The sequence below is a fragment of the Muntiacus reevesi genome, chromosome 7 (genome assembly GCF_963930625.1).
Source record: "Muntiacus reevesi chromosome 7, mMunRee1.1, whole genome shotgun sequence".
Classification (NCBI taxonomy): Eukaryota; Metazoa; Chordata; class Mammalia; order Artiodactyla; family Cervidae; genus Muntiacus; species Muntiacus reevesi.
The window spans coordinates 17,549,916-17,567,505 of NC_089255.1; the positions used below are offsets into that span (position 1 = coordinate 17,549,916).

The window sequence follows — 17,590 nt, forward strand, 5'->3', positions numbered from 1 at the left end:
TTATATTTTCTTAGTTTTTTGGTAATTCTACATTTATTGCCTAAAATTTATGCTTACTCTTGCTCATAGTATTTTTTTCATTAATCATCACAATTGTCAAAACGCTGTAAGGGCTTCCCAGGTAATGGTAGTGGTAAAGTACCACCTGCCAATACAGTAGATGCAAGAAACACTGGTTTGATCCCTGGGTTCAAATGATCCCATGGCAACCCACTCCAGTATTGTTGCCTGGAAAATTCCATGGACTGAGGAGCCTAGCAGTCTACAGTCCATGGGGCTGCAAAGAAAGCAACTGAGCCACTGAGCATACATGCGCGCTATAAAGTCGGATTTGAGTTTATGTCTTTCTAGTGAGTTTTGCCTGTAGTGGTAAGGGTAAGAATGGCAGGGACCATTTTTAATGTGGAGTCTTGGGTTTCCCTGGTGCCTCAAATGGTAAAGAATCTGCGTGCAGTGCAAGAGAGCTGGATTCGATCCCTTGTCTGGAAGCTCTCCAGAGAAGGTAATGGCTACCCACTCCAGTACTCTTGCCTGGAGAATTCCGTGGACAGAGGACCCTGGTGAGTTACAGTCCTTGGAGTCACAAAGAATCAGACACGACTGAGCGACTAACACTTTCTTTTTTGTTAGATCATGCCTGTGATGTAAATTTGAACTAGAAATTCAAGTGTGGAAAGTCCTGTGATTGTGAAATTGAGGCTTTTTCTATTTCTCCTCATAGTGGTTATATCTAGCTCTCTTAGATTATAAAGACTAATCATTATTATCTCTGTAGTCAGAGTGTCATTTCCTGCTTATTAGTCTGGTTTTTAGTTCCTTTTATTTTCAGGGGATTCCAACAGTGTACAGAAATAAATTAGACTGAAAGAGCAGCTTGCAGTTAGATTGACTGATAGTTGCCAGATGATAGGTAGTAAATAAATGTAAAAAGTAGATATGGATATTACTGCTTTTGGATAATAGAGGCAGGTAACAGACTTTTTTTCGTGGTATATAAAAATATGGTTTGAATTGTTGATATGATGACTTACACATATTATTCCTCATATAATATGTATCTGTATTACAGTGATGGCTATAGTAATAATTTTAAAATTTATAAACCTTCTTATTAAAAGGAAATACTTTTTTCTTTGTTTTTTTTCAAGTTTATTCAGTGCTTTGTTTTTAGTTCTGAAAATGAAGATAATTACCCCTACATATTTTAGCACTTGCTTTTTTGTGTAACAGAATAGGTAACAAAATGAGAGCTGTTGTGATTTTATTACAGTCATTTTGTTCTCCTTGCTGTATGCCAAAGCCTCTGTCTCTTCACCCTTCTTCCTTATTCCCCTGCAGGAGGCTGCTCTAAAAATAGCTCCAGTAATAGATGTTCTACACAGGGTCAAATTGCTGAATCATTTAGTTCTTTGGTGAAGTTTAGGAATATGGAAAACAGTGTCTGAACTGGGTAGGACAAACATGCTTCTAAATTGGCAGGTCATTATTCTTTTGAAAAATAAAGAATATTCTTCTCAATAACCATATAGTAAATAATTTTTAAAGTCTATTTTTAATTTTAAAAATTCTGTAAAATGGTTTTGTGTCTGAACTTCAAAACATGTTTCGAATGTGATTCCCAGAAGTGTGTTTTGTTAAATACAATAAATTTGATATTAAGAGGTTAACAGATGAACTGTAAATATTCCCCTATATGTAAATATTTCATCTTCTTTTTCTTATCTTAGGTATGTTATTGCCTCTTTGGAATAGCTTCACTGCCTGTGAAATAGTTACCTCCAGAAAAGAATTTCTGGGAGGATTTGACACTTGGCAGTGAAATAAATGTGCTGAGTTTTTCTCAATGTTATAAGGATTTAGCTTTCTTAAATTATCCGTAACCCCTTATTTTTGCTTTCCTCATTATTCCAAAATACTTATATGTAGATTGTTGAGTGCTGGCTTCTTCAGTGTAATACCAGAACAACCTGCTGATAAAGAAATGTTGAGATTATTACTTCCTGACAGGAAGAGCACATTTTCTTGACACAGTCTTAGTCATATTTTAAGGACCAAGTCATGATATTTATTTCTGAGATTTCTTGGGGGTCTTGTTTAAGGTGGATCTTTCAGTGCACTGGCTTCAGATTGATGAATTTATGACATAATAGGTTACCCCCTGGTGGCTCAGATGGTAAAGAATCTGCATGCAGTGCAGGAGACCCAGATTCATCCGCTAGGTCGGGAAGATCCCCTGGAGAAGGAAATGGCAACCCACTCTAGTATTCCTGCCTAGAAAATTCTATGGACAGAGAAGCCTGGTGGGCTATAGTCCATAGGGTTGCAAAGAATCAGACACAACTGAGCAGCTAACAGATTTCAGATTTTCAGGTTAGGATTATCTGGCAGAACAAGATGAGCTTTTCAAAGTGAATGTTGGACGATGATACTAAACTTTTGTTTTCTCTGGCATTAATAACTGTCTCACTTCTCCTATTAACTGAAGGTCCAAACTCCCCAACAGAATTCTAAAATTCTTCTCTATATGGTCAAAGATCTCAAGTAATCTATCTGTTTCATTTTCTCTCTTCGAAGATACCCCTTCTAGCCCTTTGTCCTCTGTCTCCAATGTAGATTGGTTGCCCGTAGGCCTGCTATGGAGATGACATCCTTGAGTTTCTCTTGCCTCTCTCCAATAGTGAGTCGACTTCCTGAATCTTATGTATCTACATCTTTGGTTCATTTTCATATTAGAGCAACCATCTTCTGGTAACTTTCAGCAGTCTGTTTTTTTCCTTCTGTAAATAACTCATGCATAGATAATTGATATGATAAATAGGATGTTTTCTTTTTGTCTATTGTAATGCTAGAAATCCATTACAGAGTATATCTTAGAATTGCTAGAAAAATTAAAGTTATAATTTTCTTATAGGAATGAAGTTTGGAACAACAACAATGATTGTGGGTAATTATTTTGCTTTTTAAAGTTCTGGAAAGGCTATCTCCTAAAATGATTTTGAGATATATGTTGTTGAATTCTGATTTTTAATTTTTCAACTTGTGAATACTTTTTATACCTCTATCAGATGAGAGTTGATACTTTTGAAAACTTGATAAAAACTTCTGGTAAAATTTTGCTTCTTAAATGAAAATAAATATAAAACATTATAATCAAATAAACTTAAAAAATCCTTTTCTCACAATTTATTGCCTGATGTAATTTGAGTTTATATTTTAATAGTAAAAAAACTGTCTTGAAATGTGTGTCTCTGTGTCTGTAGTCTTTGATGGTGGTAGGCTGGGGCCCCAAAAGACGACTGTTTCTTTAAAAATTGATGGCACTAGTTTATTTCCCTTCCAAAGACCAACTGCAACTAAATAAAGCAAATAATCTCCAATTTTTATTGTCTTCATAATAAAACAAAATATGAAGCTCAGAACTGGATTACTTGCCCTTTCTCTTTTTATCTCCTCCCAGTTCAAAATGCGTGCATCTCATAATAGCCAGCATTCTCTTAAATCTGCAGTTAGGCTCAACACATTCAAGCCACAGTACAATCTTGGTGTAGTTTTAGTCTTTTTCTGGAAAATTGGTTTAGTGTGCCCACCATAGCCACTCCACTTCCTGTCGTAGCGCCTCTTTCCTTGGGCACGCAGAGAATCCTTGTCCTTTTTGTACTGTTACTTTGTGGTATTCGTGCTTGCCTACTTCTTAGAGAAGCCCAGTGGGTTTTAGGAACATTCTCCATGTCTGTGAGAGTGATCGCACAGAAAAAAGCAAATGTCCTGTTTTAGTTTTTTTTAAATGTCTTGATTCAAAGGAGATTCAGGCTACTGCTTCTCAGTTTTCTCCCAGTTAGATGTCAGCAAACAATGCTTATGCCCAGAAATATCTCACTTAGATTCCAGGAAGAATTTAAGAGAAGAGATTCCTCAGACAGGCTTTCAATCTGACTGTAATTGTAACTCTAAACTTCCAGAGACCAGATAGGAAGCAAGCTATCCTTTCCTTTTGGAAATTACAGCCCTGGAATAAGAAGAGGTAATCCATCACTCCTCCCCTGCCCCTCCACCCTCATTTCTGGGAATATCAGAGAGCGGTAACTAGTAGAGATGGTTCAAGAAGTTTGCTAACATTGAGAGTGTATACCCAGTGAGGGGAACTTGGTTGTCTTACTGTTTTCTGAAGACTTATTCTTTTACCATGGTGGAAAATCTCTAGTAATCACTCACTCACATCTGTGGAACAGGCTTTTCAGTGGTGAGCCTGAGAATGGTCGTGCCAAGTGAATGGTATACATAGCCAGGGGGTGTTGATCAATGGTAGTTGTATTTCTTTTACATGGATTAGGGTTTAAGGGATTGAGAGAAAAATAGGAAACTATGTGGGAAAATGTCTTAAGCCAGATTCATTTCTCCTATGTCCTCTAAAAAATCAATGAGACATGGCTCTGCCACAGTTCTATCACTTTTATATTTTCTTTGTATAACAAGTTTTTAAAAATAAACAAATGACTTTTTGGAAAAGCTGAACTTGTCAGTAATTTTGATGCACTGCCTACATTTTTATTCGGTCTTGAAATGGTAGTTTTAAAAGGGAGGAAGGAAAGTGGGGGAGGAAGAAAGATGACGACTTATGGAAAGAGTAAGACAAGTTTTGATTGGGTTTAAATATTGGCCACAATTTATGTAAAATGTACATTTTTATATTAGCATCATTCAATTGGATATAACTGGAAATTATTGTAAATAATAAAAGTGAAAAATATTTAATATTAGAAGTACCAGTGTGTGTAGTACTGTAAAGAGCAGAGCACTGAAGCCAGGATAACTGGAATCTTGTCTTATTTTGACTTCTGTGTGTATGACAGTATGTATCCTGGTCACCTTTCCACCCCTCTCCCATGCTGCCCCTGCCACAACCTCAACTGTTTTACTTTTTCTCATGTGAATAATGAGATTATGGAGTAGGTAATTACTAAGCTTCCTCTTAAGATTCTGGTATTCCAGAATATGTCAGACTTTTCAGAAGGTTTGTGTCTTTTAATAAAATTGGTAAAAAATCGTTTGGGCCAAAACATTTCAATATTTGTTGATGGTAGCTATATTTAAACAGCAGTGTTTTGCTCAGGAGTGCTGCAGCTAAACAGAACAGCATAGATTTCCAATTGTAAGAACCTTGGATTCTTGCTTAGATTGGAAATTGCCCTTCCAGTACCCTTCATTGACAGTCATAATGATCTACTTTTAGCATTGTGGGGGCATTGTCAGTGTATGGATTCATTTTCAACTGAGTGGTGTATTTCTGTGGGTTTGAGAATAGTGAGGTGAATGGCTTTGAAATTCTCAATACTGTTTGGAAAGCTGATTGCATAAATTTGAAATTTAAAGTGTTTGAACAGATTCTTTTCCAAGTGATTTTTAACAAATGTTTGATCATACTGTGTTTGTGCTACAGTTAAAAGGCTGAAGTAGCATTTTGGCTCCTTTCCCAAAAGCATGCTTGAAGAGGCTAGCGGCAGCAGCAGTATCTCCCTCTGTTCTCACTGCTTTTTACCTTGCGAGTGGTGCAGCTTGTTCTGCGGATGTACCAAAACCCTCCCATTTAATCTGCAGTGGAGAAGAATGGAGCTCAATGCCCAGCAGCATTCAGGGGTCTAGCAAGGTTGCAGTAACTAGCAATGACTATGTATTTCAACAGCTGAACAAGAAGACGTTTTATAATATTTTTTTTTTCCTTTCAACTGATAGATTTTTGCTTTCTGTTTCCTTCTAGAGAGATGTGGATAATTTGCCCTGCCTCCAACGTCTGTTTCTCAGCTTCAACAATATATCTACGTAAGTGGAAACTCCCAACTTGTCATTTGTTAATAATTTGACTGTGTGGGTTCTAATGCTTTAAATTAAGATTGTAAATACTTTGGAGTATTTCTATTGACATGTAAGATTTTCAACTGGAAAATGATAGGGCCATCTGTGACAAAGTTCTTTGTGGAAAAGCAAAGCTCTTGTGTTTATTAGTGCTTCTGATGCTAAAATGATGACTGATATAGTATGTGCTCTTTATGATTATAGTTTAGAGTGGCTCCTTTGTCAAACACATATGTGGAAATGTCAACATATATTCTGCTGTCCTTTGTTTGACACTTACTGCACAAATCAGTTGAATTAGAATTTCTTTCATAAATTATCATCGACAATCTGTGTAGCTACTGAGCAATTTTTATATAGCAGGTTATACTTGTCACTAAGCCACTTGCTAATTAGGCCGTAACTTCTAACTTGGTATCCCTACTTGGAGAACGAATGCAGCTAAACACTGTACATTAAAATATATAAATGTATAAATGTTGTTTTGTAAAGATTTGAAACACATCATCCTTTCTGTGGTGATGATGTCTCATGCAGTGTCAGTGTGGAAGATTTCAGAACTGAAGCTGAGACAGGCAGTCTCACTTTTCAATGCAGAATGAGTAGCCACCCTTCCCTATCTCTCTCCTTCTTCTCTTCTCCCTTGTCCCTCAGTTCATTAGTTTCACTTCAAGACTGTTCTCTGAATGTACCTTTATAGAAGGATAATAACTAACTATAAAAGAGTTGAGAACATATCTGTTCCTGAGTTCTAGGTCTATGCTTCTGATTATTAAAAGCCAGTTGAGCTTTTGCACATTTTCTGTTTCTACCTTTTTCCTATGTTAGCCCCCATCCCTGTACTATATCTCTAAAAGATAGAGGTTAAGTCTAGATGGTGAATTTTGTATATAGGCATTATCTCAAAGAAAACACCCTTAATCAGTTTCTTTTTTTTTTTTCCTTTGTGTGGAAATGCTAAGTTTTCTGAAATACTTTTGATGTTCTCTTCAGTTTATGTTGAATCCTGTTCCAGCTGCCTTCCCATCTTGTTGAAAGAGTAGGGTTTATTTTCAATGGCAATGGAAGGAGCACTCAATTTTCTTTAAGGAGTTTCTACTTAAAGACCATTAACAACTGTTTTGAGAAGATAGTGTCTCATTTTTAAAATACGTTGTTTCTCATGTCTTACAATATTAGCTGTTGAAGATGTGGCAAACCCTTAGATTCCCCCCAACCCATGGTGGAACTTACTACTTTTGCTCTTGTTTTGTTTATGGGGAGTAATTTAAAAAGAGATATAAATTTGGGTGTATGGGGGTTATGACATGCCTACTTCCTCAGGATACCTCAACTTCTAAACTCCTAGCTCTGTAGGGAGTTGATCTTAAATGTCTGTATTTAGGGAATTTTCTTCCCAACCTGAAAAGGAGTTTTACCTACTCAATGAAATAAATATGCGATTAATGGGTTTAATACTTATGACTTTCTATTAAAAGTGGGATTTATTGAGAAATTGAGATAGAAGGAAGGGTTTTTGTATTCTTACTGATTGCTTTTTTTGTGTTTCTACAAAGGCTTAGTTCTTTACCTTTCTCTAATATTTCCAGATGACCTGCTTTTGAGGTCAAGTACATTTTCTATTTTCTACTTTGTTCCTGTTGATGCATGTAATCCAGGAGATGGCATAGAGAATATATTGGATCTTGGGCAGGGGACAGGAGGAATTGGAAAGTGCAAGCCCTTTTCACATTTCCGTGAGTTTTATTTTCAAGACACAAATAGTTCAGTTGACTGGATGGTAGATCTGTAGTGATAACTGTGGTGTCCTTTCATATCCTGCTATAGTCCTGGCATGACAGAGTTGCATAATTTTCAATTCAGTGGTCAAGGAGTAACATACAAGAAGAGTAGAAATAGCAGTATAAAGGTGAAAGTACCTTTTAGGACTGTCTCTGGATAACTTTCAAATATCATCCAGCAAATGAAATATCCAAGAGTGTATCCATTTTGGGGAGACAAAAATGTATTGACTGTTAATGTAGTAAGGTTTCCTAGATTTTGACCAAGTTGTTGGATTCTTAGGAACCCATTTGTATAAACTATTACCTGGTGGAAATTCAGAAAGTTCCAGAATGTGATAGAACCCTGCTGAATTCAGAGAGCTCCAACTTGGGGTAAATAGGTACCTATATTTAATGATGGGTTGACCATGGCCTTGGTAGACAGGACCATTTTTGTGTGTTTTCCTGTAGATATTAGAACATGCATTTAGTTCTTCTAGTAAGCATACAAGATATATTAAGAGAATGAATGACATATCCACATCTGTGTATCTGAATAGAAGTGATGCCTCCAGTTAAAATATCCCTCAGAGCATGAGGAAGACAGAAATGCAAACAGGTAATTATAATACAGTTAGTTAAACTTAGTCGTGGTCATATGCAGATATACTAGAAAATGTAAATCAGCGTAGAGAAGGGAAGTTAAGGAAAACTTCCTAGAGGGAGATGGTCCCTGGACTGAGCTCTAAGCGGAGGAGACCTCAGTGAAGTGAATAGTCCTTGGACATTCCAGGTAAGGGTACAACCTAGGTGAAGTAGATGTAGAAGGCTCAGAGTGGACTCACTAGGCCCACCCTCTGGGAACTTGCAGTGAGATGCTTGCTATCCTCTGCTCCTAACTAGCTCCAGGTCTTCCTCCAACCCACAGAATGCTGGAGGGACCTGCCAAAGTACACTTTGTAATGATCACCTTGAAGGAAATATTCTGTGGCTAATCAAGAGAATCAGTTATATCTAGTTCATTCTTCAGCTGTGTTCATTCCATTATTCAGCTCTTCCGAGGTGCTATTGTCTGCTTGATTTGTTTTCTTTTTCTTGGCTCTCATGATCTTAATTTCCAAGTAGTCTGCATTTTTTGTAATGGCTTATTCTTTAAACAAAATTATTTATTTATTTGACTGCCTTAGGTCTTAGTTGTGGCACATGGGATCTTTGTTGCCACATGCAGAATCTTTTTAGTTCCAGCATGTGGGATCTACTTCCCCCATCAGGGATCAAACTTTGGTCCCCTGCACTGGGAGCACAGAGTCTTAGCCATTGGACCACCAGGGAAGTCCCTCTAATGGCTTATTTTTGTTTGATGAATGAGATAAAGTTGTTTTTTTTTTAATTTCTAGAATTTATTTTTCTCCATTACCTATACTTGTTCTTTAAATTAAACAAAAATACTTTCATTCATCCATTCATTTGTTCTATGATTTTTTGTTCTTGTTTATATATGAGGATCTATATGAATTTGTTTCCTTAGCATAATTTAGAAATATTGCTGTGAATGCAAGTTATAAGGTCTCTGTCTGTGGAGGATATAGGAGGGAGGAGGAAGGATATTCAACCAGTTGGACTTTCCTTTATGATGTTCACAAGAAACTTGCTTTCTGGGAGTAGGAGCTCCTTTTACATCTTGGACCAGATGCATTTACCCAAAGCACAACCCTTCTTCTCTCACCATTTTAAACCTGAGAACAATTCAGGAGTCAGCCTTTTTGAGGGTAGGAGGCTAGCAAATTGTTACCAAACCCTCCAGTAGTTACTGGACAGCTGACCCACATCTGCTGGCCACACTTTCTCCCTCTGATTCTGGGGAGTATTCTGAGGTTCTGCCGGTAACATTTACTTAACAATGATACTCTTTATTTCAGGCTCTTTAGCAGTTTGGGGTTTTACTGATTCCATCTGCTTTATGTCTTCCAGAAATTCCTTAGTGTTCTGGTCGGCTTATGGAACTTTTTCAGGTTTTCTAGTATTGCTAAGGATATTTTCATACTTTTATATTCAATCATTTCAGAGAGATTTTGAGAGGATAGAGAGAGGTAAGATCACATACTCAAGTGGCCATTCTCATAGCTGTCCTTACTTTGAGTGATTTTCCCCCAAAAGGCTACCCATAAAAATATCCTTGGCAGCTTTAAAAACACATAGGCCTTAAGTTCACTGCTGGGTAACCTGCTCCAGTAAATCTGGAGTGGGGCCAAGGATCTGTATTTTTTTAAGGCTTCTCAGAGAATTCTGATGCTCGGCTTAATGCTAGATCTGGGAACCATTGAGTTACGGCACCCCCAAATAAGAATATTTGTTAACTAGCAGATTAGTATTTTATATAAAATTTCCCTTCACAAGAAAAGCTTTTAGACAAAAGTATTTGTCAGGGATAAATATGTACTACCATCCAGAGGTAGTTTATGATCTGTAGGCAAAACCCAGGGTGTTTCATCTCCTTTCCACTGAGGCTGTGCAGAGGTCTGCTCTTCATTACAAGGTTAAGTTATAATTGATTCTTTCCTGTCTCTTTTTTTCATTCTCCAATGTAGAAAGTTTTAACAAGCTTTTTTCTTAAAAAAAAAAAAAAAAAGACATTTATAATTTGAGTGCTTTCCTTGCCTAAAAGGGAATGGTTACTACTGCTCCCAGAAATAAGGAGACGTTAGTATCCCTGGGAAAAGAGTCAAATACTAGTCAAGGTCAAGTGTCAGCTCAGGACTCTTAGTCTCATGTAGTATTTTTTTAATTGTGGTAAAATACTCATAAAAGTACCATCTTAACCATTTTAAAGCACACAATGAAGTGGTGTTAATAAATACATTTACATCCTTGTGCAGTCAGTCTTCTGTTGCACAGAACTCTTTTCATCTGGCAAAACTGAAACATTATACCCATTAAACAACAGTTTTCCCCCCCCAGGCCCTGGCAACCACCATTCTACTTTCGGTCTCTTGAGTTTTTGACTACTCTAGTTATGTCACGTATGTGGAATCATGCAATATTTGTCTTTTTGTGATTGGCTCATGTCACTTTGTACGATGTCCTCAAAGTTCATCCATGTTTTTGCTGTTCAGTCTCTTAAGTCGTGTCTGACTCTTTGTGACCCCATGGACTGCAGCACGCCAGACTTCCCTGTACTTTGCTATTTCCTAGAGTTTGTTCAAATTCATGTCCATTGAGTCGGTGATGCCATCCAACCATCTCATCTTCTCTTTGTCCCCTTCTCTTGCTGCCTTTGGTCTTTCCCAGATTCAGGGTCTTTTTCAGTGAGTCAGTTCTTTGCATCAGGTGGTCAAATTATTGAAGCTTCAGCTTCAGCATCAGTCCTTCCAATGAATATTTAGGTTTGATTTCCTTTTGGATTGACTGGTTTGATCTTCTTGCAGTTCAAGGGACTTTTGAGAGTCTTCTCCAGCACCACAATTTGAAAGCATCAATTCTTCAGTGCTTAGCCTTCTTTATGGTCCAACTTTCACATCCATACATGACTACTGGAAAAACCATAGCTTTGACTATATGGACTTTTGTCTCCAAAGTGATGTCTTTGCTTTTTAATATGCTATCTAGATACATCATAGCTTTCCTTCCAAGGAGCAAGCATCATTTAGTTTCATGGCTGCAAGTTCATCCATGTTGTAGCATGTGTAAAAATTTCCTTCTTTTTTAAGAATGTATACTTATATGTTATTCTTTAGGTGGCCTGGAACTAACTAGGAGAGGCAGATGGCAGAATGAACCATGCCTACCTCTTCATCCACATTGTTTTCCCATAGAGCTCTATGAACTTGCCCTGTTCCACTGAACCTCCTTAAACATAATCATGCTCTCCCTTGCCCATTTATGCATTTACTATGGCTTCTGGCAATAATATTTTTTTCTACCTCTCTTTGTCTGAATAACACCTGAGGATCCTATAGATCTCAAGTTAAATAACACCAAGGGTTCTCAAACCTTAATATGCTTAAGGATCATCTGGAGAGCCTGCTAAAATGCAGTGCTTGGGGGATCCATCCTTCATGGATTCTAATTCAATAGTTTTACATGGGGCTTAGGAATTTGTATCTTTAGCAAGTTGTACAGCTGACTTAAAAATACTACTGGTCTGTGTTTTTCAAACTTTGAGTCAAAACCCATACAAGAATCCAGTCAATTTTAGTTCAAGACTGGAAAAATAAAAGCAGAATAGAAAATGTCGAGAGTTTCTCACACATTGTAAGGGTGAACACTGTCTCATGAGAAGTTTGCAGTTTTAATATATATGGGTGTATCTATGTGTGCATTTGTATGTGTTTGTGTATGAATGTTATTTTGCTCTAGATATTTGGGAACTGGATTACAACGTAAATATATTTCTCACCATGAATTGGGTTTAAAAAGTTTAGAAAACACTGTGGGGTCTCAATATTGGGAGCATGGAGTCTTAGTCACTGGACTACCAGGGAAGTCCTCAGATAATTCTTATTATAATCATAAAATTTCATTTTCCTTTGTGTTAGGATAATTTATTCAATGTGTGTATGTGTGAGTTTTTCTGAAAGGAAGGATTCTTGACCTAAAATTAAACTAAGACACTGTGAGCAGGCTGTTTGGCACACCTAGGCTCATACTGGGTTCACACATACATAGTTGAGAGGCTGATAGCTATTCATGGCAGTAAATTAACATTTTAAGGTATTGATGTGTCAAAGGCCCTTTTGGGTTTTGCTAATGTGAAGGTTCTAGAAGTTGCAGACATTTTTGGTACATACTGCTAAGGGGGAATTTTGGTCTTAAAATTACTCATAATTGTATGTTATATTGGGTGATTGTTTCTAGGTTGAGAAGCACAATTATGGTAAATTGAGATCAGTGTGTTTTATGATTTCTATTTTGTTTTGTTCTACAAATTCAAGGTATAAGTAGAGTAAATCCAAATGCATTTAGAAATAAACTTAAAGTATATTACATAACTTCCCCTGGTGCTATTCCTTATAACTTGTAGAAAATACTTCCAAAAAATGTTTGAAGTATTTGCAATAACAATGTCAAATACAGTGAACATAAACATTTAAAACAAAGGTAAGTGACTGTAACATTGCCTTCTTGTCTTCATCTTGTCTTGTTTTGTTTTAATTGAAGTACGGTTGATTTATAATGTTGTATTAGTTTTAGGTGTATAGCAAAGTGTTTTGGTTTTCATGGAAAGAGATGTACAAATTTGAAACAAAAATGTTTACATATCTGTTTTATGTCCATTCCACCTCCCCACCCTACCCCCACTCCAACCCAAATTGCTTTGTTGATCTCTTAACCCCTGGTACCTCAGTATGTAACCAGCCTTATTTGAAAATATGGTCTTTACAGAGGTAGTGAAGTTAAAAGGAAGACATTAGAGTGGGCTCTAATTTAGTAAGACTGATATTCTTATAAAAAAGATGAAATTTGGAGGCAGTATACAGGGGCTTCCGTGGTAGCTCAGGCAGTAAAGTATCCACTCGCAATACAGGAGACCTGTGTTCTATCCCTGGGTTGGGAAGATCCCCCAGAGAAGGGAATGGCTACTCAGTCCAGTGTTCTTTCCTGGAGAATCCCATGGACAGAGGAGCCTGGGCAGGCTGCAGTCCATGTGGTTGCAAAGAGTCAGACACGACTGAGCAGGCAGACACACACACACACACGCAGAGACTGCCTTGTGAACATAAGGACGGCTATCTCCAAGCCAAGAAGAAAGACCTAGAACAGATTCTCCCTTCACAGCCCTCAGAAAACAACAACACTACCATCACCTTGATTTCAAACTTCTAACCTCCAGAACTGTGTGATAGTAAATTTCTATTGTTTAAAAAAATAAAAATAAAGTAGAGGTGAGCAAACAGATATTGAAAGGAATGAACAAACCAGTCAGTTAATTTTAGGAAAAAAGCAAGGTCAAAATCAATCATGCCAAAACCTCAAGTAAATACTCCTAACTGCAGAACTTTCAAATTTGATCTTCTGGAGTAACTTTTGTTCATCCTTTATAATTAAATACAAACCCCAAACAAGAAGAATTATTTTGTTTTTCTACTATCTATACCATACCTCTTTGAGTTCTGTAGTATCTATTTTGATGTATGCCTAGTTATAACTTAATCATAGTATCAGTCATATCTGTCACATGGTAGGTATGTAATTATTGTTCTTTTAATTAATGAAAAAATGAAACCTAAGTTTAAAGCTGATGTTTTTCAATGTTCATAGAAAATTTTTAATAGCCCTTTTCAGCATGTCATCTTGTTTAGTTGTCTAAGGACCCAGTTTGCAGCTAATTCAGCATGGCTGTCCCCTGGGATATAAAATAATAAAAAGTAACTAAAACAAGGAAGCCAAATTAAAATTATTTTATAGTAGAATTGGATTATTAGAAACAACTGTAACAAATATCTTCCAGACTAAAAGCTTCCCTCAGTGACTTAAGATTTTAGCAGTTACCTTTTGAATATTTGAGTAGATTCAGTGTTTTAAAGAAAAACTAAGACTGTTTCAGGTAGTTTCTAAATTATGTAACACAAAGATAAGATAGCCCTCTTATTTATAAATATATGTATAATAGTCATTTTAAAGTCCTTGTTTACTAATTCCAATATTCCAACATCTGTGTCACCTCTGAGGCTTTTATACTGACTTGTTTTTCCTTTTTGATACATATATTGAGGTTTTTTTGCTTCTCTTGTCTGGCAGTTTTTTACTACATTCCTGGCATTGTGAATATTACATTGTTGAGAATCTGTGTTTTGTTGTCTTAATTTGAAAGTTGTTGAATTTTGTTTTAAGGGTAGTTAACGTACAGGAGAATCAGGTTGTGTTCAGGTTTATTTTTAGGCTTTTTCAGGCAGGTCTAAAGTAATCTTATTCTACAAGTAGAGTAATAAGCTTTGCATCTATATATTTATTTTATCTTGACAGTAAACACAAGACTTCTGCATCAAAGGCAAACCAATTATTTATCTGCAGAGTATCTTTGCACTGGTGTCCAATGCTCCATTTTTCCTCACAGGTTTATGTGATAAGGGCAGTTGTCTCCCACATGTACAGGGTGGGGGGTTTCTAGTTCTTGAGTGGAATACAACATTATTAGTTTGGGAGCTTATGTAGGAGCTGCTTGTATAACTTCACCTCTTCCCCTCCAGAGAAGGAGGGAGAGATAAACACAGACACATGCTCACACACACACATACAAGAGACAGACAGACAGAGAGAGATGGGGAAGGCTTCTGGGTCAAATGACCTTTGGAATGTAAACACACAGTTGTGGGAGATAAAATTCTGTGTCACCTCAGAGGTCTCTGTCTATGCCATCACTTTGAGCCGAGGTGCCAGTTTTCTTTGCCCTTGCAGAAATATGAGCATCTGAGCACTGTTTCCCAACATAGAGCAATATACAGCACCTGAGGCATAGCGTTTCTGGGACCTCAGCCGTGTAGCCGGGGTGTTCCCCGCGGTCTCTGTCTGGTTGGAACTCCAGTGTCTCCGAGCTCTCTCTGCTCAATAGGTACACTTTTCATCTTATGGCCCCTCAGTAGTTGTCCTTTGCTAGGCTTCCTGGAGCCTCGCTGTGTTGGTGCATGTTAATTTCAGCCAAGACTTCTATGCAGCTTTCTGGAGTTTCTTCCTTATACAACTCCTTATTCTCCACTGTCCAGCCCTCTGCCTCAAATTCCAGCAGCCTCAGCAGACCCAAGCTCTGACCTCTGTTTGATCCACGCAGTGAGACCTCTGTCCTCTTTTTGACTCCTCTTTCCTTTCTGTGATCTGAGAAGTGCCTCCAGGCAGAAAGCAAGATTAAAGTGGCTTTCATGTGTTTCTCTTCTCTAAGGATCACATCTATCCTGTCTGTTGTTCAATGCTTGCTTCAAATATTTTGTCAGTTTTATAGTTGTTTACGTTGAGAAATTGAGTCTGATAACCCCATTGCCAAAACTGCAAGTTCCTTCTACCATGTTTTCAGATTATCATGTTGTATATCATCTTTGTGATCTAACTGTCTAGTGTATATAGGATGCAAATTCCCTTAAATTAACAATACTGTATTTTTGAATCTAAGAACAAGGGACTTAAATCTAATCCGGAATTGGTAGATGTGCAGTTGCTGTCAAAAGCCTTCCTGATATTTAAAATAAACTGTTTAGAAATGAGCTAAAAATCTATTATAAAAATCCACTTCAGGATCATGTTATTTGTCCAGAAGTCTCCATGCTCTGTCTTTACATACTCTATCTCCCTATAGAAATTCCTTCAAAAACTGTGATTTAATGTATTCTAATATTTATTGAAGAGATTGAGGAAAGAGCTAGTTAAACCAGAAAATTCTGGCTAGAGAAAGATATAACAGATTTTGTTATGGGTTAAAGTGAAAAGGGAACATTATGAATGTATGAGTAAATTATTGGGATGCTTTTAATATACCCAAATATGCCTACATAGAGTCATTCCTGAGTCCATGTCTGAGGGTGCAGGATCATGTCATTCTCAAAATAAAAATACATTTTTCTGTTTCTTATGGAAAAGTACATGTTGTCTAAAAGGTATGTTAAATTATTTAGGAGTACATTTATAAGAATTGTATGTTTCTATAGAAGCTGTTGACTTTTGATGTTTGAAGGGTGATAGTTAATCACATCCTTTCGCTTCTGCTCTAAGTTTTGAATCAACTGAAAGATACAATGGTCGGATAAATGGAATACGAAATAGCAGAATGCAGTTTAGATATGCATCTACAATCAGGCTTCCTAGTATATCTAGTATATCTTCCTAATATATCTCTCCTGGATTAGATTTTCAACTCACTGGCCAAAGAATTGGAAAACTGAGACCTCCCTCCCTGGGAAAAATGAAGCTTAAGAAAACACTCCATCCTGGAGACTGGGTGACCTGAAAGAAAAATAAGAGAACCTGGGACTCTTATGTATGCACTTCCCGTTGTGAAAGTTTACCTTGTAGGAATTGTGTGTGTGTGTGTGTGTGTGTGTGTGTGTGTGTGTGAGATTATTTGCTTTCTCCGTATTCGTTTTTAGGATTAAAGATGACTGTTACGATGTGGTGAAACTTAGCTTGAGCAGGAAGGAAGATTATTGCCTGAACTTGATAGGCACTGAACTTCCAATCAGGCCCTGGTTAAATAACAGGGCATCTTCCCCTTCAAAAAATCTTGCTGATATCCAAATAAGGGAGTTGGGATTCTCTATAAATAAGTAGGTTATTTCTATATCCCTGTCTTGAAGGGAGGTGAACCAGTTAGATTTGTTTGTCCTGGGCACTTAAAAAGACATCACAGTGGCTTAATTATATACTCCAAGATATTTTAACAAGTAGTTTACAACTGTTGAATAGTCTCTGGGAATTATTTGTTGACAAAACTTCCTTCTTACGGTTTAAAAAGAAGTTGACAGTGTCAGTCGTAGACCCCATGTTAGAGATCATAGTTCATAGTTTAGGAATCTCCTGGGAAGCACTGAATGATGTAAGCCAAATTAATAATATTTTTTGTCTAGTTCCTTTGATCTTATCTTTGAAGTTTGGGGTTTTGCATTTCTAGGATTTTGGCTTGTGATTCTCCAAAATAACCTACTTGAGGGATTAAGAGAGTGTTTTCTTCAAGTATTTATTTATTTATTTGGCTTTGTCGGGTCTTGGTTGTGGCACATGGGGTCTTCGTTGCATCATACAGGATCTCTTGTCGCAGCGCATGGACTCTGTAGTTGTGGACCTCAGGCTTGGTTGCTCCATGGCATGTGGGTTCTTAGTTCTCCCACTAGGGATCGAACCCATGTCCCTTACATTGCAAGGGGGATTTTTAACCACTGGACCATCAGGGAAGTCCTCCAGAGAGTGTTTTTATAGCTGCATGGGTTTAGGATGTAGGCCTACCGTGGGGATATCCAGAGCATGGTAGCTAACAACTGATCCTCCTCCTTCTCATC

At 37.2% G+C, this 17,590-nt stretch overlaps 1 protein-coding gene across 5 annotated transcripts in view; it reads left to right on the plus strand.

The window, feature by feature from the left end:
* LRRC49 (leucine rich repeat containing 49) overlaps nt 1-17,590 on the plus strand; it is a 162,126-nt gene that overhangs the window by 39,903 nt on the left and 104,633 nt on the right. For all 5 annotated transcript variants that reach the window (XM_065940603.1, XM_065940604.1, XM_065940605.1 and 2 more), the window contains one exon: nt 5,756-5,817. In XM_065940603.1, coding sequence (XP_065796675.1) covers nt 5,756-5,817 — 62 coding nt within the window. The remainder of the gene's footprint in view (nt 1-5,755; nt 5,818-17,590) is intronic.